The sequence below is a fragment of the Oncorhynchus keta genome, chromosome 21 (genome assembly GCF_023373465.1).
Source record: "Oncorhynchus keta strain PuntledgeMale-10-30-2019 chromosome 21, Oket_V2, whole genome shotgun sequence".
NCBI lineage: Eukaryota > Metazoa > Chordata > Actinopteri > Salmoniformes > Salmonidae > Oncorhynchus > Oncorhynchus keta.
In genome coordinates this window covers 24,151,365-24,177,105 of record NC_068441.1, presented here as the reverse complement: position 1 = coordinate 24,177,105, position 25,741 = coordinate 24,151,365, and the positions used below count along the sequence as shown (strand labels likewise).

The window sequence follows — 25,741 nt, the reverse complement described above, 5'->3', positions numbered from 1 at the left end:
AGTGCAGTGATAGCGTGGTTTATAAAACGTCACTCCCTGCTATCTAAAGTGCTTTATATGGTAGAATGACTGAAGACACTAGGAGTTGATGATTTTTTATTAAGATGTAAAAGATGGAGACAGTAAAAAAAGCACATCCTTAGCACACCAATAATATACATTTTACAACAATATACATATAGATATATAGATCTATATACAGCATCTCAATGAGTTCAATTCAAATAAAGACTTTCACATAGCATCATACACAATAAGCACAATAATCATACACCAAATCTTTCTCTGTCCCATATGAGGCTACATGTAACGGCAGCGATTCCTGTAGTTGCTCAGTCTGAACTTTTGGTCTTCTTAACACTACATGGCACACAGTCCAAATGACCACACAATAGAGGCAAAGGCTCCCCATGCAGTGACGAACTGGACATTTGGATTAAGTTAGTCTTTCAAGAACATGTGACACATTTAGAGGTTGTTGTGATTGAGAGGTGGTTGGTGTTGGTATGAGGTCTTTAAACATTTCCTTTCACAGCCACAAACACACACGCACATACACCTTCCAACCCTAATACATCTGTGTACATCTGGACACCCTAGCATGCACACAAAACAGTAACACCTACAGTATATCTGTACAACAGAGGGCCATTCCTGTATACGTTTAAATCCTATAATTTCTCTAAGTACCAAAGACTGCTTGTGCTTCTATTGCAGTCACAAATACTAAACATACGACAGTTCACTCAAGTTGAGGGTTTGATCACATGAATGAGGACACCTTGACAAACTGACCCTAGGGTCGTTTCACCAGATGGATGCCTTTTGCATCCCTTTGATATTGTAAGTAGAAATGATGCACCAATATTGAATTTTAAAAGCCTGTAAATGAAGTGCACTATAATTTAAACCACATCGAGAATTCAATAAATCCGATTTTTTTTACCTGAATAAAGGCCAAAATTCTGCATTTTGACATGTTCCTCCATCAACCCTGTGTCAGTTCTAGAAACATTTCAACCCACTTAATCCCAAAATATCTCGACGTTTCACCATCATTGTAAAGGTCTAGTTATTGTGCTGCTATGACAGTCATTTCTGAAGATGATTATTTATATTCATGTGATTAGTGATGCATTCACGTCTGTCCCTCATTTGAAGGCCAACCCTTATGCAAACAATTTGTCCCCTTTTAAATTATGGACCATTCCCACCAATTTAAATGATTCACAGCAGTGGACATCAATTGGGTCTTCTGAAAAGCATGGTGGAAAGGGGAGGAAGTCCTCTCTCTCTTTTTGGTCTATTTATAATTGTTTTATCATCTTTGAGTGAGGTGGTCGATCTCAACACATTAACCCTGTTCGCTCAATTAATGTTAAGAATATTTTTATTTTATTAAACTTTCATTATGTGTGGAACATAAATATAGTTCCTAATTTCATGAGCACCATGTGGTCCCATGCTCTTCACCACATGAGGAGTAATGGATGATCTTCACCTAAAACCTCAACAATGTTATCGTCAACCCTGTTAGAGGCCCAACGGTAACTTTATCAGTTTGATATTATACGTGAGTTATTTGTTCAAGGAATACTTAATCAATGAGAAAATGTTGGATTTATCTCAAACATGCATTTAAATAATAGTTAGGCAGTTACTTAAGTGTCTGTAACAGGGTTGACAATGTGGTACAAATGAAGATAAAATGCTCTTAGTTCATAGGATTTTTGGAAAAACGTGAAAAAAAAAAAGATGGAAAAACATGTTTTTCCATAGGAGACTGCTTGTGCTTCTATTACAGTCACAAATGCTGAACATTGAACAGCTCACTCAAGTTGAGAGTTTGATCACATTGAATGCAATCGAATGTTGAAAGAAAATATATTTGTAAATTAATTTCTTAAAAGTTTGCATGTCCAAAAGGCAAACATTTCATGGAACGACCCATTAGTAACGTATCGCTGGCATCCCCTATGACCCCAGTAATGTCACTGAGAACTAAGAGCATGGGGATTGGTTGACAGGCCCTTCCCTCACTTTTCCAGGAGAAGCTCCATCTCTGGGTTGATGAAGGAGAACCCGGCAAAAGCTGATTGGTCCATGGAATCCATGAAGTTCTTGTCACCATGGGAAAGGCAGGGTTTCTCACTGAGGAACTCCCGGTCGAAGTTGCTGCAGTCATTGGGGGCTTTCTGTCATTGGCAGGAGAGATGTCAATCAGTAGGGAGGACAAGTGATACATGGAGACAATCAGTGATTAATCAAATGATGCCTAATTTCTACTGAGCATTCAGTAGTTAAATTATTGTAGATCTTTGTTTAGATACATGAATGGCTGACAGCCTTTTCTCCCCTTTGAAACGACTCCAAATACTGTGCGTTATATTATGGTAGGCCTATATATTACAACTGTTTTATCATCACTATAAAACCTCATGTCTAGACCGTACCACTTTGGGTCTGAAGGGGGGTTCCACCTCTCTCCTCTCCAGGGCGGGCCAGCTGATGGTCTTGAAGAAGGGGTGGACACGAATGTTATCAACGATGCCTAGCCTGCGAGTTGAGTCTCTCTCAAACAGCTGCAGCGGCGTAGGAGAGAAACAGAGAGTAAGGGATAAAAACACACAAAGGAGGAGAGAAATAGACTCCGAGGCAGAATAGGACACTGTATGGGAGGAGGGAATGGGGTGAGCAGACCTTCTCCATCAGGTCCTTGGCCTCCTTGGTGATCCAGCGAGGGTAGTGTGGCGTGTCCATGCGGATAGACTCAAAAAGCTCGTCCTCGTCATCACCATGGAAGGGTGACTGACCAATCAGCATCTCGTACAGCAGCACCCCGAATGACCACCAGTCCACGGAGAAGGAGTACTTCTGACCCAGCAGTATCTAAAAGTGACGTCATCAGATAGAAAGACATGGTCAGTGACATCATCATAGTGAGACACTCGCAAAGGTATATTTGCAGTGATTGCTTCTCAAATAATACCCTATCGACAGGTTGGTTGTTTTAGCAACAAAACCGGAGGAGAGAAACAGTGAGCAAGGGATAAAAACACACAGAGGAGAGAAACAGTGAACAAGGGATAAAAACACACAGAGGAGAGAAACAGTGAACAAGGGATAAAAACACACAGAGGAGAGAAACAGTGAACAAGGGATAAAAACACACAGAGGAGAGTGTCTTTGTTGCTAGCTATCTCGCCATCCAGAATCACAACAACACATGGACACAGACTTTTGCTCCATTGAAGCGTGCACATCGTTTTTGTGATGTTGTCACCTAACCCATCTCTCAGAGTGCACTACTTTAGCTCTGGTCAAAAGTAGGGTACTAAATAGGGAATAGGGTGTCATGAGATGCAGCCATGTATACAGTATACCCTGTTATATGTGTTGGAGCGAGCGGTCGCATTCGCACTTCGGTCCGCAGGTAGTATTACTTTTCATTACATTTCATTATAGTACACCGGTTTGATTTGTCTAATCTTAGCAATTTCTTCTTAGCTAGCTACATAGCCACATAGCTCCACCGTTTGTATCAAAGATATTATGTAGTGTTAGCGTAATTGTCTTTGCTGTCTTCGTATCGATAATTGTGTAGTTTAGAGTGTGTAGTCTTAGAGTGATTATCTTAATTTACCGAGGTTAGCTAGCCAACTATTTGTCGTCCTTACGTAGTCTACTATAACTTCCCACTCCAGCAGCTAGCCACATAGCTAATGTCCACCGTATAGCAGCACTGTAGAAACTATTACACTCAACTGAACTGACTTGATTAGTGTAGTGTTAGCTGCCAGCTACATAGTTGTCTTTGCTGTCTGTCTTCCCAGCGCATTCGACCCACGTGGAGTTCCAGGTCTCCGGTAGCCTCTGGAACTGCCGATCTGCGGCCAACAAGGCAGAGTTCATCTCAGCCTATGCCTCCCTCCAGTCCCTCGACTTCTTGGCACTGACGGAAACATGGATCACCACACGTCAATGCTAAGCCAGCCAGCCCCCGAATAGCTGCCTACACTCAACGGAACGACTGATAACACTGCTACTCCTACTGCTCTCTCCACGTCCGCCCACGTGTTCTCGCACACCCCGAGAGCTTCTGGTCAGCGGGGTGGTGGCACCGGATCCTCATCTCTCCCAAGTGGTCATTCTCTCTTTCTCCCCTTACCCATCTGTCTATCGCCTCCTTTGAATTCCATGTTGTCACAGTTACCAGCCCTTTCAAGCTTAACATCCTTATCATTTATCGCCCTCCAGGTTCCTCGGAGAGTTCATCAATGAGCTTGATGCCTTGATAAGCTCCTTTCCTGAGGATGGCTCACCTCTCACAGTTCTGGGCGACTTTAACCTCCCCACGTCTACCTTTGACTCATTCCTCTCTGCCTCCTTCTTTCCACTCCTTTCCTCTTTTGACCTCACCCTCTCACCTTCCCCCTACTCACAAGGCAGGCAATACGCTCGACCTCATCTTTACTAGATGCTGTTCTTCCACTAACCTCATTGCAACTCCCCTCCAAGTCTCCGACCACTACCTTGTATCCTTTTCCCTCTCGCTCTCATCCAACACTTCCCACACTGCCCCTACTCGGATGGTATCGCGCCGTCCCAACCTTCGCTCTCTCTCCCCCGCTACTCTCTCCTCTTCCATCCTATCATCTCTTCCCTCTGCTCAAACCTTCTCCAACCTATCTCCTGATTCTGCCTCCTCAACCCTCCTCTCCTCCCTTTCTGCATCCTTTGACTCTCTATGTCCCCTATCCTCCAGGCCGGCTCGGTCCTCCCCTCCCACTCCGTGGCTCGACGACTCATTGCGAGCTCACAGAACAGGGCTCCGGGCAGCCGAGCGGAAATGGAGGAAAACTCGCCTCCCTGCGGACCTGGCATCCTTTCACTCCCTCCTCTCTACATTTTCCTCCTCTATCTCTGCTGCTAAAGCCACTTTATACCACTCTAAATTCCAAGCATCTGCCTCTAACCCTAGGAAGCTCTTTGCCACCTTCTCCTCCCTCCTGAATCCTCCTCCCCCTCCTCCCTCTCTGCAGATGACGTCGTCAACCATTTTGAAAAGAAGGTCGACAACATCCGATCCTCGTTTGCTAAGTCAAACGACACCGCTGGTTCTGCTCACACTGCCCTACCCTGTGCTCTGACCTCTTTCTCCCTCTCTCTCCAGATGAAATCTCGCGTCTTGTGACGGCCGGCCGCCCAACAACCTGCCCGCTTGACCCTATCCCCTCCTCTCTTCTCCAGACCATTTCCGGAGACCTTCTCCCTTACCTCACCTCGCTCATCAACTCATCCCTGACCGCTGGCTACGTCCCTTCCGTCTTCAAGAGAGCGAGAGTTGCACCCCTTCTGAAAAAACCTACACTCGATCCCTCCGATGTCAACAACTACAGACCAGTATCCCTTCTTTCTTTTCTCTCCAAAACTCTTGAACGTGCCGTCCTTGGCCAGCTCTACCGCTATCTCTCTCAGAATGACCTTCTTGATCCAAATCAGTCAGGTTTCAAGACTAGTCATTCAACTGAGACTGCTCTTCTCTGCATCACGGAGGCGCTCCGCACTGCTAAAGCTAACTCTCTCTCCTCTGCTCTCATCCTTCTAGACCTATCGGCTGCCTTCGATACTGTGAACCATCAGATCCTCCTCTCCACCCTCTCCGAGTTGGGCATCTCCGGCGCGGCCCACGCTTGGATTGCGTCCTACCTGACAGGTCGCTCCTACCAGGTGGCGTGGCGAGAATCTGTCTCCTCACCACGCGCTCTCACCACTGGTGTCCCCCAGGGCTCTGTTCTAGGCCCTCTCCTATTCTCGCTATACACCAAGTCACTTGGCTCTGTCATAACCTCACATGGTCTCTCCTATCATTGCTATGCAGACGACACACAATTAATCTTCTCCTTTCCCCTTCTGATGACCAGGTGGCGAATCGCATCTCTGCATGTCTGGCAGACATATCAGTGTGGATGACGGATCACCACCTCAAGCTGAACCTCGGCAAGACGGAGCTGCTCTTCCTCCCGGGGAAGGACTGCCCGTTCCATGATCTCGCCATCACCGTTGACAACTCCATTGTGTCCTCCTCCCAGAGCGCTAAGAACCTTGGCGTGATCCTGGACAACACCCTGTCGTTCTCAACTAACATCAAGGCGGTGGCCCGTTCCTGTAGGTTCATGCTCTACAACATCCGCAGAGTACGACCCTGCCTCACACAGGAAGCGGCGCAGGTCTTAATCCAGGCACTTGTCATCTCCCGTCTGGATTACTGCAACTCGCTGTTGGCTGGGCTCCTGCCTGTGCCATTAAACCCCTACAACTCATCCAGAACGCCGCAGCCCGTCTGGTGTTCAACCTTCCCAAGTTCTCTCACGTCACCCCGCTCCTCCGCTCTCTCCACTGGCTTCCAGTTGAAGCTCGCATCCGCTACAAGACCATGGTGCTTGCCTACGGAGCTGTGAGGGGAACGGCACCTCAGTACCTCCAGGCTCTGATCAGGCCCTACACCCAAACAAGGGCACTGCGTTCATCCACCTCTGGCCTGCTCGCCTCCCTACCACTGAGGAAGTACAGTTCCCGCTCAGCCCAGTCAAAACTGTTCGCTGCTCTGGCCCCCCAATGGTGGAACAAACTCCCTCACGACGCCAGGACAGCGGAGTCAATCACCACCTTCCGGAGACACCTGAAACCCCACCTCTTTAAGGAATACCTAGGATAGGATAAGTAATCCTTCTCACCCCCCTAAAAGATTTAGATGCACTATTGTAAAGTGGCTGTTCCACTGGATGTCATAAGGTGAATGCACTAATTTGTAAGTCGCTCTGGATAAGAGCGTCTGCTAAATGACTTAAATGTAAAATGTAAATGTACCCTTAGAAAGAAAGGTGCTATCTAGAACCTAAAAGGGTTCTTCGGCTGTCCTCATAGGATAACCCTTTTGGTTCCAGGTAGAACCCTTTCCACAGAGGGTTCTACATGGAACCCAAAAGAGTTCTACCTGGAACCAAAAAGGGTTCTCCTATGTAGACAGCCAAAGAACCCTTTTGGAACCCTTTTTTTCTGAGAGTGTATGTCTCTGTTCCATACCTCTGGAGCGATGTAGTCAGGAGTCCCACAGAAGGTTGTGGCTAGGCTCTCTCCAAACACGTTCTCCTTACACATGCCAAAGTCTGCTATCTTTACGTGGCCGCTATGATCTAACATCACGTTGTCCAACTTCAGGTCTCTGAGGGCAGAAAGACAAAACAAGTGAGGGAGAGTTGGAGGTAAGACAGGGTGGGAAGAAATGTGTGGTGTAGAAAGGTTGAGAGGGTGACTAGAGTTGTGACAGTACAGAAAAGCACAGCTAATAATCACATACTCACTGTCCCACAACGTGATACTATCACTATATCAATCCTTGGTGGAAGGGCTCTGGCCATTTTCTTTTATCTGTATGGTAATGTGATTGAGTGAGTAAGAAGTTAGTGAGTGTACATTAGAGTGCTGATGATGGCATTTGCTATTTACCTGTAAATGATCCCTTTGGAGTGCAGAAACTGAAGGCCACAGATGATCTCAGCAGAGTAGAACCTGGAGGGAGGGAGAGAAGAAAGGAGGGAGGAAAAAGAGATAAACATCACTACACAGTCTAGAGATCCAGCTGGCTGGCAGCAGAGTACTACTCTATCTACTTTCCTATTGAGTTAGTCCCTGAACACTGCTGTCTGTCGCTGAGGACTCCAGTCCAGTGTGTAGCTAGCTGCATTATTGAAGAGGCCATTTGTATAGAGTGGTGCTCAGAGAGGAGAGCTGAACAATGGCCTCATACTGTAGGGTGAAACCTGAGAGGTGCTCCTGGCCCAGTGGCCCCAGCCTAGCCACAGCTGAAGGATTAGCCTACAGTATCTCTGACCTGCTTCTCTTTTCAACTCTGGCATGGGGAAACTGATTGGGCCTTGACATAGGTGGAGAGAGACTGTGTATGCTTTTGTCGCTGGTGATTGATTGGGATTGAGAGACTGAATGATTGACTTGAAGTTTGCTTTGTCCAGACAGGTTTCTCCTCTGACTCTCACTCAACACACAAGTAGATACCGTCACACGCATCAGCCGTATCTAAGATGTCCTTGTATCAACCGGCTACACACACACCATCATATGGGTAGTTTGTTCAACGAACAGATCGCTTTTGATATTTTAAGTAGAAATAGTGCACCAATATTGAATTTTAAAAGCCTGTTATATTAAATGATGTGCCCTTTAATATGAACCACATGGAAAATTCAATAAATCAGATTTTTAATATGAATAGACAAAATTATTTTTAAAAAATCAGCATTTAGACATGTCCCTCACATGTTTTTCTGACTTCTTGGAATAATGTAACCCACTTAACCCAAGTTTCCACCATCATGGTAAAGCCCTAGTTATTTTGTTGTTTTGATAGTCATTTCTGAAGATTATTATTTATTTCATGTGATTACTGATTCATTTACCTCTGTACCTCATTTTAAGGTCAACCCTGTTACGTGAACCAAACTTTTAACTGCCCCTCAGTGTTGCACACAACAAGCTTCCATTCCCCCTGTCACAATGGGATTTAATGTTGAAAACATCTGCTGTGTTAGGGTCAACCCTGTTACTTTATTTGGCACTTACTAAAGTATTTTTTAAATTGAACCTCTTTTGTTGGTAAAACATGTTTTTATGAAGAACATGTGGTCTTTATGACAGAATGTTAAAATTATTGAATTTCTTTACCAAATGACACTACGCGAAAGGCACTCTTGGTGGAACGACGCATATACACTCACACACACACGCACATGCATGTAGACACACACATAACAGTATGCCAAATTGTGAAGAGGCTACTCAGTAAGAAACAGTGTGTATTGGGTTTTACTGTGTTAAGTGTGTTTAGGGTGTGGCCCAGTGTCTCTGTGCCACTGCGTTAAGATGCTTAGGGTCAGTTAGTGGATACAGGTTTATTGTTATGTGATTGTGGAACTCATTTGAAACTCAACAGTTCACCAAACTACCCTGGGAAACATATTACATAACCAGGAAACCAAACCCACAAGACTTTCCATTCTGCACTGCCAGCTTGTGTGCTGCACACACACACACACACACACACACACACACACACACACACAATTAGTTAATGATTAATACAGTGAGAGCAGAGAGGTGAACATTCTGAGACGGTCCTTGGGGAGCATGGGTGAGGACAATAGGAGCAGATGCCAATGCTGGATCAGGTATAGCTGGAAACAGTGTAGAAATGAATGTCTCCTGTCATCTCACCTGTCCTGAGCATAGAGGGGATAAAGGCACCTAATGACTGAAAAACTTTAACACCACTATAACTAAGCACCAGTTAGTTTAACATCCCATTTCAGATCCACACTCAGAAGGGCTCAACAGCCATGCGACTCTGTACCTTCTCTGTGGTTGACCTCACTCAAACTATCTGAATCTAGTCTTTCTCTTGTGGGACTCCTGCAAAAACAAATACAGTCACACTGACAGAGAGACACACACATTCCTTTGCATGGTGAACAGCTACTCATGAATGGTGACCAAGCCAAAATCCACCAATGCATAATTTCCCTGTATGTAGCAGGGAAACCCCATAACCCCATAACACACTGCTACAGTCTCACACTGTGTAAACACCGTCTTTGCTTTATAGCTGTCTGGTTTCCATCAACGTATTGGTGGTGAGTGTCTGTATGTCTCTATGAGTGAGTAATAGTGACATTAGGGGTGTGTGTTTATCTCAGTCTGTGTGACTGGGGAAACTCACGTTGCTCTGTAGAGGTCAAAGCGTCCCTTCTCCTGAATATGGAACATCAGGTCTCCTCCATTCAGATATTCCATGACAAAGAACAGGTGTTCCTGTGGACAACACGGTCAAAGTCAGGCATCATAACACATACTGTAAAGCTACCTAGCACAGTAGTAGTGTAATGAGCTATGATAGCGAGTCTGTGTTTACATCACTTCTTATTGGAGACAGCTTTTGTAGACACTTATTGTTATTAGTAATGTTAATCAGAAAAAAATAGTGCTGCTATATATTGCTATAATAACCAGAATGGCACACAGTAAGAGGACCAAGGAGTGTGTGTGTGCAGTCTGTACCTTGGACTGGAAGGTGGAGTAGAGGTGTGTGAGGAAGGGGTTGTCCCAGGCCAGGGCCAGGACTCTCTTCTCCACCATGGTACACTCCACATCATCATCCATCAGAACCACGTCTTTCTTCAGGGCCTTCACCGCAAACCACTCCCCCTGACCTTTCAACTCTGCCAGCAGGACCTGGGGAGAGGAGGGGGTTTGAAGAGAGGAAGGACAGAATAAAGGAAAGAAGAGAGGAGAGCCTGATTAAATATTATATTGGTGGTAATATTAAAGTCTGTTGTCCCTACTGCTTAATTGTATGTGAACTGTACTGTGGTGAGCTTTACTGCTTTACTGCTCTGGAATCCTGAATGTCTGCTGTACCAGGCTTACCTTGCCAAAGCTGCCCTTGCCTAGGACCTTGTGAAAGACAAAGTTGTCTACATTGATGAGTGTCAGGTGGGTGAGGCGAGATGGGGGATGCGGGCTGGAGCCCTTCCACAGCCTGCCATAAGGGTGGCCGTCTGGGGAAGACACAGCTTATAAGGTCATCAACACAATTGTCATCCTAATCATCATTATAATTAACGTTATATATAAAAACATATTTTACTCCAGACCATTCACACAAACTTGATTTCAGCGAATTTAAAATAACACATCATCATCAAATATGTTCATAAAATCAAACACAGACTGACCATTAACATCTAGACCACTAGTGGAATTCCTATTGATTTCCTGATAGACCCCTATATCTGGGTCAGCTAGGGTTGGGTCCAAGCGCCGAGTGGAGGATTTCTGAAAGACATACAGGAAAAATAGGGAGAGATAATACATACAGTGGGGAGAACAAGTATTTGATACACTGCCGATTTTGCAGGTTGTCCTAATTACAAAGCATGTAGAGGTCTGTAATTGTTATCATAGGTACACTTCAACTGTGAGAGACGGAATCTAAAACAAAATCCAGAAAATCACATTGTATGATTTTTAAGTAATTAATTTGCATTTTATTACATGACATAAGTATTTGATACATCAGAAAAGCAGAACTTAATATTTGGTACAGAAACCTTTGTTTGCAATTACAGAGATCATACGTTTCCTGTAGTTCTTGACCAGGTTTGCACACACTGCAGCAGGGATTTTGGCCCACTCCTGCATACAGACCTTCTCTAGCTAGATCCTTCAGGTTTCGGGACTGTTGCTGGGCAATACGGACTTTCAGCTCCCTCCAAAGATTTTCTATTGGGTTCAGGTCTGGAGACTGGCTAGGACACTCCAGGACCTTGAGATGCTTCTTACAGAGCCACTCCTTAGTTGCCCTGGCTGTGTGTTTTGGGTCATTGTCATGCTGGAAGACCCAGCCACGGCCCATGTTCAATACTCTTACTGAGGGAAGGAGGTTGTTGGCCAAGATCTCGCGATGCATGGCCCCATCCATCCTCCCCTCAATACGGTGCAGTCGTCCTGTCCCCTTTGCAGAAAAGCATCCCCAAAGAATGATGTTTCCACCTCCATGCTTCACGGTTGGGATGGTGTTCTTGGGGTTGTACTCATCCTTCTTCTTCCTCCAAACATGGCGAGTGGAGTTTAGACCAAAAAGCTCTATTTTTGTCTCATCAGACCACATGACCTTCTCCCATTCCTCCTCTAGATCATCCAGATGGTCATTGGCAAACTTCAGACGGGCCTGGGCATGCGCTGGCTTGAGCTGGAGGACCTTGCGTGCGCTGCAGGATTTTAATCCATGACTAATGGTTTTCTTTGAGACTGTGGTCCCAGCTCTCTTCAGGTCATTGACCAGGTCCTGCCGTGTAGTTCTGGGCTGATCCCTCACCTTCCTCATGATCATTGATGCCCCACGAGGTGAGATATTGCATGGAGCCCCAGACCGAGGGTGATTGACCGTCATCTTGAACTTCTTCCATTTTCTAATAATTGCGCCAACAGTTGTTGCCTTCTCACCAAGCTGCTTGCCTATTGTCCTGTAGCCCATCCCAGCCTTGTGCAGGTCTACAATTTTATCCCTGATGTCCTTACACCCTCTCTGGTCGGCCATTGTGGAGAGTTTGGAGTCTGTTTGATTGAGTGTGTGGACAGGTGTCTTTTATATAGGTAACGAGTTCAAACAGGTGCAGTTAATACAGGTAATGAGTGGAGAACAGGAGGGTTTCTTAAAGAAAAACGAACAGGTCTGTGAGAGCCGGAATTCTTACTGGTTGGTAGGTGATCAAATACTTATGTCATGCAATAAAATGCAAATGAATTACTTAAAAATCATACAATGTGATTTTCTGGATTTTTGTTTTAGATTCCGCCTCTCACAGTTGAAGTGTACCTATGATTAAAAAATGACAGACCTATACATGCTTTGTAAGTAGGAAAACCTGCAAAATCGGCAGTGTATCAAATACTTGTTCTCCCCACTGTATATAGAAGGGTGATGAGAGGGAGAAGCAAATAAGACCTTCGTTGTCACCTTTGACAGATATCCATAAACAAAGATGCATTACCCTGTATGGGGACAGGGCTGTAAAATACTGTTGTTGAACAGTCATACAGCATTTCACTTGACCCCATTGTTATACGGCCTACATAATGCTGACTTAAGAATGACATAGCAGCTTATTCAGTCAGACCTTAGTCATAACATAATATATAAACATAGTGTCCAGGGGAAGGTAGTTAATTGCTATTGGCTAGATAGGGCCATGATAAGGAGCATTAGGGTTGATGGAAGACTCAGCACCACAAAAAGTATTCTGTCCATAAACATACCAGGGCCCAGTTTTTCAGAAGTTATCTATCTGGATTTCACCCATCGGATAGGATAAAATGCATAGAAATAGAACAGACAAATCATTGACTTCAATTGGGACTCCCGTCCTATTAATTATTTTTCGATGCATTTTATCCTACCCGATAGCCGGAATCCAGAACTTTAAAGAAACTGGGCCCAGGACAAGAAGCTCAGGTTCCCATAGCCATACAGATACAGTAGATCTGGGTCAGGTGTCACACGCATTCAGTAACATATGTCAACGCACACACACACACACACACATGCACTTTCAAGAACACACATTCACACACATGCCTGCACGCTTGCACATGCACACAATCAGCTCCCTCACTCACCTGGCTGACTTGTGTAAGTGCTTCAGCCAGTAGTTTCTGGTTGATTCCACAAAGGTTGGCCACTTTATCCTGACACTTATGATGCACATTCATGGCACAATCTACAAGAGGATAGAAGGGTTACAGTATATAGTTAAATACAATGACAATGCAGACACAACACACACACATGCGGCTCCTTACCGTCACACTTGAGGCCCTGCCTGACCAGGCCCCACAGCAGACTGCCACAGTGGTCACAGAAGGTGGGACTCATGTAGTTGTGGTTCTTGAAGCGGTGTGGCATGTCAATCTTAAAGCGCTCCTTCTGGAACTGTGATGGACACACACACACAACTCATCAACACCCAGATCCATCGCTACCAGGGGGGGAAAAACACCCGCCTGGGTGGGTACCTCATGGCCTGCGCATCTCTCTCTCTCCTTCCTTCCTTGTTCTCTCCCCATCTACTTTTGTTTTGCGTGCCATGGTGTTATTCTTCCTGAGCCTAGGTCCTGTCTGTAGTAGTTTCAGTGGGGTCCTGTATACTGTCATCGACAGGCACACTTTCTCTTGGTCTCCTCTCCCGCTCTCTCTAGTGTAGAGAGGGCCTTATATACGCCCCTTTCTAACTCAGAACACACCCCTCACGTATGAGTGAAGGTAATTCCGTCATGTCTGAATGTAACCTCTAAGCTCAGTTACATGTGCTCTTTGGCCCTTTCTATTGATGAATATTGATGGGGATGTGAGGGGACCTCATCCTTGGTCGAGGTTACATGTCTGATTGATGCTTGCCAGTTTGGACTCTGACCCTATGACACCTTGACAGCTAATGGCATCACAGCTATTGTTCACATTATTAATGGAGGAAAACCTCCTGACCAGTTTAGTCAATGGAACGGAAAACTCATAGGGAGTAAACTCCACATTGGATTGACACAAATAAGTTAATTAATAAATAATCAAATTAATTACTTAATTAGTAGTCCCAACGTACCACAGTGTCCCGGCTGTTGGCTGCCGTGCCCGTACACCTGCCGATGATCTTGTCGATGCATTTCTTGTGAATAGCTGCATTGCATTCTGGGAGAGAAGAGATATGGGGTACATTGATGACAGGTGAGCACCATTCATACAGGCAGATATCGAAGTCACTGGTAGGGCTGTACAATCTGCTCTGCATTGAGGTAGTGTTTATAACTACAGGGTTTATAGATGTGTATCTATGATGTTATGTGTATGTGGTTGTATAGCAGTAGGTTGTCCACATTATTGTACACTTACGTCTGCACTTGTACCCTTGCTTGTTGAGCCCCCTGTAGAATACAAAGGTATAAGAGTGAGAGATTGTGGAGGGCCAGTGATGATGAATGGAGACACAGTGTGAATGGACTATACACGTAGATGACAGGTGAGCACCGTTTATACAGCAGCACACAGATACTCATCCACCGTCTCCAGAGACACAACCTATTCTAATACAACACAACTCCAGTTTAATAATACAGGACTAGTAGTGGAAGCTGTGCTGATTTTGAAAATACATTGCTAAATGTTGATAAGTCTTGTGTTGGTATTTCCAGACAATGCAAGACTTCTGACCCACTCCCGGAAACACAACCCCTAAAGTTAGATAGATAGGAGGAGATCATAGGCCATACTAAGACATTGCCTTATCTTATCCCTCCACTCAGTCTCTCAGTATAAAGTAGACCGACCCAGACGTTGCCACTTAAATTGGATGAATGGAACTGATAATAAAACTTGTAAATAGGGAATGACTTCTGTTAGCATGAAGCTAAAAGAAAGTAGAGCTAGGAGTAAAGAGCCATGAGGACAGGCGGCTGGACAACATTGATAACTGACCAGACAAACTCTCTGCAGACGGAGCAGAAGGTGGGCTGTCTGAAAAAGGTGGCGATGAACTCGTGACATTTGACCTCGTGGATCTTGGCCTGTTTGATGGCTCCTCGTCTGCGGTTTATGGTGGGACCCCCTACCTCCTCCTTTGTGGGAGGCTTTCCCTCTATAGGTGACAGGGAGAGAGTCAGGCTAACAGCACAGCCTTATGGTTAAGAAACATCACTGTAGTGTTAGGAACAGTAGTGACAACATTTGGAGTGATTGGTCCACTGTTGGTTTGAGAAAACCGGCAAAACCTATGTGTGTGTGTGTGTGTGTGTGTGTGTGTGTGTGTGTGTGTGTGTGTGTGTGTGTGTGTGTGTGTGTGTGTGTGTGTGTGTGTGTGTGTGTGTGTGTGTGTGTGTGTGTGTGTGTGTGTGTGTGTGTGTGTGTGTGTGTGTGTGTGTGCGTCCCCACAAACACAAACAAACAGTTTGCTCTGTTCCCTCTTGCTCCGTCTGTACTCCAAATGTGAGCATTGAATAAATGAGAACCAAGGGAACAGACAGACAGCTTCAGAGTGACAAACATGACATATAAAATATAGATCACAAACAGACCAGATAGGAGGGGAACAGAGGAGGATGAGAAGAGTAGGTGGGCTTCATCTCCTGAGTCGTACCTGTATCAGTTGCTCCCTCCAAGAAGTACTGCACTGCCATCATCACCTTCCCTGAGGGCTGCAGGTCAACCTGAACCCACACACACACACACACAATCATCTGCAAGTTAGACACACAATTCATGCAGGACAGTAGAGAATCAGACTGTCGTCAAAGTCCCTCTTACCCAGAATTCAGCGTGGCCGTTGGCCTTTTTGCAGCGCTCGGCAAGGACAGACATGCCCACTGTGACCTCGGCCAATGGCTCCTCTGCAGTCTTCATCAGCAGCACCTGCAGGACACGCCCCTCATAGATGTGGGCGTCGAAGCTGGCCTTCCAGGCTGGGAACATGGTGGGCTTCTTCTGAACCAGCGTCTTACCACGCTCTGGAGAGAAGGAGGGAGAGAGGGAAGGGGGGAGATAGAGATTATATAGAGGTTAGAAAGAGAGGTTAGATAAAGGTTAGAAAGAGAGATTAGATAGAGATTGATTTCTTTCATACTCTTGTCTAATAATCTAAAAACCTGCATATCTGTACAACACTGGTCCTCGTGTATGACTTTCATAGGACATACAGTATAAAGTATTTAATGACAGGGTTACAATGTGACTGTGTGGGACAATGGGACTAATCTATTTCTACTATAACACACTAGTAACTATAGTAATAGTCAGATTCTCACCGGTGGTGAGGGCCTCCTTCATCTTGATGGCACAGAAGGGGGTATCAGAAGGGGCCAAGGGGGACAGAACACCCAGATCGTAAGAGTTGAAGGCGATCCGCAAGAAGGGTTCCATGGTGACGCCTCTTAAAAATGTTCCTGCAACAACGGGATGATCAAATTAAGATATGGCATCTGAACATCACCAATGGTGATGAGAGCTATACATACACATACACACTCCCTGCATCATCAGTCACATGCTACTAATATGGATATTTATTTCATTCATTGTTTGATCATTGTAAAAGTATAAGCAAAGCCTAAAGTGTGATATGTATCCACTCAAGATGACAAGTAAAATGGATAATGTAGAGGGAAATGAGGAGAGAGAGAGAAAGGGAGAAGCGATTAGATATCAGTCCCCTAATCGAGTCATATGACAGAAAGAGATTGTGTGTATGTGTGTGTGAGAGTGAGAGAGATGTGTGTGTGTGAGAGAGAAAGAAAGAGATTCTATGAGTCACCTAAACAAACACACACTGTCTCTGTGAAATAGGCCTGAGATCCGTCACTGAACTAAATAATGATTCAAATCTGAGAAACAATGCCCTTCTCACATACTGCAACAAGTAGACTCTGACTTTAATGACACTGTGAACTACCGGTTAAACTTAAACTGAGGGTTCAATATCACATGAGGAGAATCCTAATTCAAAGCAACACATTCGTAGGCTACAGTAGGAACACAGAAAGGCAAAGAACTTCTGTCAATGACAGCTGCTTTGATCATTTTGTCCGTGAGAACGTATGTATGGTGTGAAATTATAGGAGCAGGTGTTGAAGAATGTGCATGTGTGTGTGTGTGTGTGTGTGTGTGTGTGTGTGTGTGTGTGTGTGTGTGTGTGTGTGTGTGTGTGTGTGTGTGTGTGTGTGTGTGTGTGTGTGTGTGTGTGTGTGTGTGTGTGTGTGTGTGTGTGTGTGTGTGTGTGACATGTTTAACTATTCTTGTGAGGTGTGAGATGAGGTGTGAGATGTGAGATGTCCCCACAAGAATAGTAAACCAACACATTTTTGACTAACTGGGGACATTTTGTTGGTTGCCACGAGGTCAAATGCTACTTGGTTTAGGGTTACGGTTAGAATTAGTGTTAGGGTTAGAATTATGATAAGGGTTAGGAGCTAGGGTTAGGGTAAGGAGCTATGGTTAGGGTTAGGGATAGAGTAAGGGTATGGGTTAGGGAAAATAGGATTTTGAATGGGACTGAATTGTGTGTCCCCACAAGGTTAGCTGTACAAGACTGATCCTCTCTGAGTGTAGCTCTGGGAGTGAAGGTATTTCCCTGCATTCCTGGGAGGGAGCAGGTCTCAATATGTCCAAAGTCCTGTGTTTCTGTTCACCAGCTCTACACCACCACCCCATACACATCAACAATAAGTCAGGAGACAAGGAAATGGAGGCAGAAACAAGGACAGGGAAAAAAGAAAACATTAAGAGGACAGAAAAGAGGTGGAAGAGAGACAGGAATGTCATGCAGTACTAAAGGAGGTGTCCATGTGTTTGTTCAAGCCTTGAGCTGTGCTGCTTTCAGGTGTTGATCAATAATAAACTCTGTGTGTGCGTGCCTGTGTTTGTGTGACTGCGTGCATGCCTGTGCGTGTGTTACCAGGGAATCACAGAGATTGATATAGATTACCTATCAGATCAGAGCCTGGGTTGACATGGACTCTTTCTCTTCCTATGAAACTTGTTAAATAACCTTGTCCACCCACCAGTTAGTTCTCTCTCTGTACAGTATATATGGTAGCAACTGAACCTAATAATAATAACACATTATATTTATGTGGAGCTTATCAATGTGCTGTGAGCTCATAATCCCTTCCGTTTCCCCTCTCTCTCTCTCTCTCTCTCTCTCTCTCTCTCTCTCTCTCTCTCTCTCTCTCTCTCTCTCTCTCTCTCTCTCTCTCTCTCTCTCTCTCTCTCTCTCTCTCTCTCTCTCTCTCTCTCTCTCTCTCTCTCTCTCTCTCTCTCTCTCTCTCTCTCTCTCTCTCTCTCTCTCTCTCTCTCCTTATGACTCTCTCTCTCTCTCTCTCTCTCTCTCTCTCTCTCTCTCTCTCTCTCTCCTTATGACTCGCAGACAGCTGACTGATAGCACCTCAGACAATGACATCACACACCACTGGGCTCTATTTGGTAAATCAACCACAGGCAGTAGCTTATATGTTCAAGGGTGTGTCAGGAATATTTTTACTATCACAATTATTGGCGCACTTGATGGCATTGGCTCGAAAGAGCTGGGTTTTGATGAATAAACACGTTGTGGGTGTGTCGAGGCTTGGCCCTCACTGGCCAATCAGAGCGTGTTCAAAGGCAAAACAGTCTTTTATGTATTGCATATAATCAACTCCAATTCCAATGTTAGTCCGCTATAGTTTGTTAAATGGTTTACAGAAGAAGAAAACAAATGTAGACCTATCTTTTCTAAATACGTTAAGTAATTGCTTGGTTTTTATATGAAAATATATACATAGAATTAGCACTGATATAGGGGCTAGGATTACTGTAAATTGCATTATGGCTGAGCATGGACATGCCTAACGTTGTCAATAAGCAATATTGAATGAATGATTGATAAAGCCTCAGAAGATAACGAATAATTGTAATCAAAACGAAACAACTTGTTTTAAATCGGCTATGCCACACTTACAGGCACCATCATTTCTCCCCATGGGCATATCATATTAAAACAAAGCATACAATGGAGGGTTTACGTACATCCAAACTTTTCACAGTTGCTGGACAAAGATCCAATATAAATAGAAAGGGAGAATATCCACGCAGCGTTATACTGCTCCCAATAGGCCTATGTTTTATTAACATAATCGGAACCATTTTACAGATCAGATCGCATTCACACATCTCCAGAAGTTGCGAGCGTGCGAGGAAGGTGAATAATTCTAAGAAGTTTGGCTGTAATAAAATGTAACGAAAAACAAGCCACCAGTTTTTTTAAAATAACAATAAATACATGTAAAATGTAATGATATCATAATATATCCATGATTTTTTTTAAAGACCGGCATTGCTGTTGAACCAGCCTTCGTTATAGTAGGCCTATGGGAGGGCTTGGGTTTTGAACATATGAAACGGAACACAAGCTATTTTTACTGGTTACATATGACTTCTAAATAGGAGGTTCACCAGTATTCACCAAGGTTATCATCTCTCGTTTCATGTTGGGCATGGAAACGTAAACTACATCAGGGGTTTACGCACGTCCAAAACGGGACCTGCAAGGCTCAAATACTGTGGGCCTTTCTACAATGCATAAAAAGGGAATGTCAGCTCACTGTTTTACTCCTCTAAAACTTGATATTATAATAAAGCTTTGGTGATTAAGATTTATTTCCAAACGGTTTCAGGAGCCAAACCCTTTATTGGCAGTCTTGACTACTTTGTGATTGCATTGGGCAGACAAAAAAAAGCCTTCATTGAGAGGAGGGGAGGCTATATTTGATTTTTAATCAAATAGAAATAAAATGGGAAAAAATACGAGTTTTTATATTTCTAAATACAGGTACCAAAAGTACATTGGGCTACTTTTGTTCCATGTGCATATGGGCATTATGCGTCATTACTGGATAGTCTGAGATTCCGCTGTCAAAAGGAATGCCTTAACCAACTGTGTTAGCGCTAAAACCAGCTTTTGGTTGGTCTTATTTCCACCTCTCCCATCTGAGTGCAAGCGTGCTGGTGTTAGACAGGTAAATTGCCGAACCTGGCGTTAGAGCTGGAAAATGCAAGTGCACCAGTTTTTACATGATGAAATTTTAACTAACGTGCGTTTGACACGAAAATAGAGCCCACTCTCTGTCAGAGAGCTCTTTACACTGCGTGTCTGTGATCTGTCAAACTATGGAAGGGATTCTTACAGTTTTTTTAATCGCTTCGGTACAATTTTCACAAGTATTTGGTCAATTTTCACAACTCTTAGTACAACTCAAAATAGATAATCAAAAAGGCAGTTGTTTCACAACTCTAAGCACATTTTTAATTGACTAAGTACATCACACAAAATCATATAGTCACTTTTTCACCAAACCTACAAACCTATATATATATTTATTTCAGCTTTATTTAACCAGGTAGGCTAGTTGAGAACAAGTTCTCATTTACAACTTCGACCTGGCCAAGATAAAGCAAAGCAGTGCGACACAAACAACAACACAGAGTTACACATGGAATAAACAAACATACAGTCAATAATACAGTAGAAAATAGTCTATAAACACCTAATCAGTGTTTCATCTACATGTTCATATGAAGTAATTAGTCTATAAACACCTAATCAGTGTTTCATCTACATGTTCATATAAAGTAATTACCTTTCACATTGCAATGCTCACATTACTTTTGACGGGGCGGCAGGGTAGCCTAGTGGTTAGAGTGTTGGACTAGTAACCGAAAGGGCGCAAGTTCGAATCCCCGAGCTGACAAGGTACAAATCTGTCGTTCTGCCCCTGAACAGGCAGTTAACCCACTGTTCCTCATTGAAAATAAGAATTTGTTCTTAACTGACTTGCCTAGTAAAATTTGAAGAAATGTTTTTTAAACTTTTGACATGATTATCTTCTCTTTTGTTAAAATATATTTTACTACTACTTAATCCGACTGCTCTTAACTGATGATCACTTAAACATTTGGTAAAGATTTGCCATGTAAACTGGTTTGTCTACTACAGATAAGCAGATGTTACAGCAGGCGCAGCGAAATGCTTGTGTTTCTGGCCCTTACAATGCAGTTATGCAATATCAATACAAAACCAATACGCAAATAATCCAGAATGTCCAAAACAAGAAAGGGGGAGGTTCATACTGCTTTACTAAAATTGCGTTGGCCAAAACAGTGCTGTAATACTGTAATATATGCTATTTATGTAGCAGATACTTTAATCCAAAGTGACAACAGTCCACACATTTTGGTATGTGAGCCCAGTGGAAGCTGTTCGCTTGTCATCCCCATGAGCGTACCACCCTCCTTCAGGCCATGGATGAGGCATGCAATGATTTCAGTCCAGGCCTAAATCAGGCTTGGATTCGCCATGCCAAAAGGTTTTTTCCCAGGTGCATGAACAATGAGGATATTCACTGCGATTTCGATGGGAACCTATGGCCAAATGCTCAAGACAAGTTTGATGCAAATGATCACACATGGTATAGACATTATGGAGATGTGATGTTTAGTCCATTTTAATGGGTAGTGCAAGTGTATTGCCTAATGTGAAAACAGTGTAATGTCCTGTAATTTACAGTACTGTAGCATACTACATTCAAAGGGCAATTTGTATGTATCGTACTTTTTTTCTATTGGGTTACCTGGTTATTAAAATAACAAAATTGAGAGAAGAGATAGAGAAGAGATAGAACGAGGATCGGAACCGGAACGAAAAGCTCCACTCTCTTGCAAATTACGTAAAGTGTATGGGCCATATATTCCCTCCTGAAATTCGGAGGATGCTAACACCTGCGAAATTGTGATTTGTCCAAATAACCAGTGATAAAACCAACTAGTGAGCTGGACGATGTTACAGTGTAGGTATGATCTTCTGATCGTTGAGCTGTGAAATTACAAACACTGTAATTGGCTTAAAAGTGCTAAAAATGCAACAACAAAAAACACCACCAAGATGGGGGCCTCTAAAATGTTCTCTAAAATTCAGGCCCATTGCCACGCCCCTTGTCACGCTCACCAGCTAAACCCCTTTTTAATCCAGAAAAAAAGCCTGGTAGCATATGGATAAAGATGACCACCCTGTGATGGAGGACGCAGCACAATGCACAGTCCAGTATTTATAGTGGTACACAATGGAATAGGAAGTTAAATGATATCTTTACACCATGTACATTGTACACACTTGTACAAACTTGTACACACTTCCACACACACACACACACACACACACACACACACACACACACACACACACACACACACACACACACACACACACACACACACACACACACACACACATACACACACACACACACACACACAACATCATCAGATCAGTACAAGTTGGTTAACGGGTGGGTTTACAGAAATCATGTCTTGTTCTTGCTTCATCTGTGCGCTGTTTGTCAAATGTGGATGTGGTTCACAAAATTCAGTTGGCATTATGATAAGACACAGTGGTGACTCATCAAATGCAATGTAACTTAAAAAGGGGCTTCTTTTCGCAAGTAAAGTTGCATATAAAAGTTTGACAGTAAATGTATAGAAACTACCTTTGTTTTCAACCTAGTTATTAGTGAACAACAAACATGCAGAAGTGGTCATGACATGTCCAATAATTGGGAAATAAACTGAACAGTGTGGATAAGTGGAAGTCTTTAAAACGGCTTCTACATCAATGGCAATGCCTTGCATCATGCATGTCACAATGAACCCACAGAATGTCATGATCTTGAGAAACCCCAGAGTGCTTTGAAAGCAAGGTATTACAAATGAGAAATAATGTTTTCTCTCATTGTCTCATAACTGAGTACGGTCTGGCTTTATTTATTTAAATGTGTTGACAGTCTGCTCACAATAAGACCCATGCGTTTACAGTTGAGAATCATTTGAAGAAGGGAAGACCATGGTTGGTTGTCTCATGGATTGATTGTCACTGCTTATTATTACTGTGTAATCATTTCAACATAAACATGTGTGTCCTCTATAGAAGAGGTCCTCCATGTGGTCAATTCAGGACAGGATCACAAAACATTGAGGTGAGACGGTTAATAGAATGTTTCATGGTTGAAAGTAAACATTTGTATGCTTGTTATTTCTTTTATAAATAGTTGATGGAAGTATCCATAAAATATATTTATTGGAACGAGGAAAGGGATAGCTTTATTTCAAGCCTATTTGTGAGTTCCTAGGTCAAGCAATGTGGTAACTAGCATCTTAATTAGCATTGGGGTGGTTGGCGATGGTTGTCAAACTGATGTTGGGGTTGCTTGTTACAATCTGACAACCATCCCCATTGTAACAATGTACCCAGTAAGCTAAATGACGATGAAAAGATGCCTAGAATACTTATTTTCCAGATGTTGAAAAGACATCTGTTTCACAAGTTTGGACAGCACACTACAGCACAGCACAGTACAGTGCAAAACAGTTTAATTTGGTAGAGTACAGTACAGTAGAGCAAGATAGAGTACAGTTTAGTTCAATTCAGTAAATTATAGTACACCACAGTACAGTTGAGTACAGTAGGACACAATACAGTACATTATACTGTGCTGTACTCAACTTTACCTTACTGTACTGTATCCTACTGTGCTCTACTCTACTATACTATACTGAACTATACTCTACTTTACTGTACCCTACGGTACTCTACACTACTCTACTGTACTGCACTGAGTTTATTACACTTTTATTTACTTTACTGTACTGTACTCTACTATGCTCTACTGTATACTGTGCTGTCCAAACCTGTGAAACACAGGCATCTCTGATTGGTTCAGATTTGGTCATGAGTCATGTGACTCCAACTGAGAGTCAGCAACATTCACACACACACACACACACACACACACACACACACACACACACACACACACACACACACACACATATATATATATATATATTTCCATATTTCCATCCAAATATCTGATGGTTACTGTTGATTTTATTAAGTGTTGACATGACAATTTGAGTGGAGTAAGAACTACAATGTCAAAGCAAATATTCAACTATGTTTAATACATTTTTACTCATTTATTTTTATTATGTTAGATAGAAATACTGTTAAATAAATAAAGACTTTTCTTTTTTCAAATAACGGCTGAACTTGTTTATTTTATTGGAAATTAGTTCAATTGTTGCTAGAAAAAAAGGCAAACACTCTGATTGTCAAATACACCTGATAGGTGAAGTGAAAAGTGTTATTTTACAGTGTCAGCCATAGTAGTATAGAGCAAATTAGGGTTAACTGCCTTGCTCAAGGGCACTTCAACACATTTTTCACCTTGTTGGCTCGGGTATACTTGGCTCTGCCCACCTCCTTACTTGTGCTGCCCACTATGATTCATTTGCTCCATTGGAAACGACAGGCTGTGGTCTATCTTGGGTTAGATGTAAAATCTTTGCCCATACTGTGTGACAACCAACCCTGGATGTGGCTGTTTGTCACAAGTGGTGTGTTTAATGGCTTGTAACTCTATGTTGGAATAAGATAGGAGGATACAAAGGTTCCCCATTTCAACCCAAGACCTTGGTATTTCTCCTAATATTGAAAATAGTCTCGTGAGGTATAGCCTAATGGTGAGGCTCACGAGTGGGGCAGTGGTCTAAGGCAGTGGTCACTGCATCTCAGTGCTCGCGACACTACAGGCCCTGGTTCGATTCTAGGCTGTATCACAACCGGCCGTGATTGGGAGTCACATAGGGCGGCGCACAATTTACCCAGCGTCGTCCGCGGTAGGCCGTCATTGTAAATAAGAATGTATCTTAACTGACTTGCCTAGTTAAATAAATGGTGTTGAGAAATACACAATTAGTCAAAAGTATGAAAACCAACCATGTTTTCCCCCAGTATTCGAAAATGCCAAGTTTCTATTTGAATAATTCATTGCCCCTTGCGCATGAAATTGTACTGTAGAATTTTTTTTTACTCGGAATGTAGCGGATGTCAGTGCACGCCAATATCAATATATAACATTACAGTTGACAACGTTTTCTTCATTTTCTGGGGTTACGGAAATACTACCTTCCTAGTATCCACGCAAGCTTTCGTAAAGTTTCCAGTGCACTGTATGTAGCCTAATGTTTTCTTCAATAAAGCCTATTTAAATAATCAACCTAAAAAAGGTATTAAACTACATTGCAAAACGTAACAACAGCGAAGTTACGAACGTATATGCGTCTTTCTCAATTGTTCAAATGACCGAAAGTATTTCCCCCTTGACTTACCTCGTCTTGCAAATGTAGAGATTATTTATTGTTCTGTGACTTTTCTTTTTCTTGTCTTCCTTCCCGTTGCTCGTTCTGTGATTCCGTTGATCGAGGAAGTAGCCTTACTGCTCGCTTGCTCTGTAAACTGTGGCAATGTGACGTCGACCAGGTAGCTACATACACACTGCACTGTGGACGCAGCAGTCTTAGTTATTATGCACAAGTGTCCTCATTTGGTTTCACAGATTCTTGGTCATCTCCTGTGTAACATTGAATGATCTTACGATTGTACACACATCATGAAACATTTATACCAATGGGTGATGATGATTGATTGCCATCTTCAAAATTTGGTTTTACAATAGTGCAACTGCTTAGTCAAAACTGCAT

General features: G+C 43.2%; 1 protein-coding gene across 1 annotated transcript; it reads right to left on the bottom strand.

Moving 5' to 3' along the window:
* Positions 1-83: 83 nt before the first annotated feature.
* On the bottom strand, positions 84-25,741 carry LOC118400310 (protein kinase C delta type-like). Its single transcript, XM_052473558.1, has 18 exons — positions 25,370-25,741; positions 16,423-16,560; positions 15,926-16,125; positions 15,759-15,828; positions 15,101-15,260; positions 14,519-14,550; positions 14,232-14,317; positions 13,435-13,564; positions 13,252-13,352; positions 10,809-10,908; positions 10,501-10,631; positions 10,132-10,305; positions 9,794-9,885; positions 7,510-7,572; positions 7,087-7,225; positions 2,701-2,889; positions 2,454-2,582; positions 84-2,195 (listed from the first exon to the last, which is right to left on the bottom strand). The coding sequence occupies exons 2-18, from the start codon at positions 16,535-16,537 to the stop codon at positions 2,037-2,039; spliced, it is 2,070 nt and encodes a 689-aa protein (XP_052329518.1). The 5' UTR covers positions 16,538-16,560; positions 25,370-25,741; the 3' UTR covers positions 84-2,036.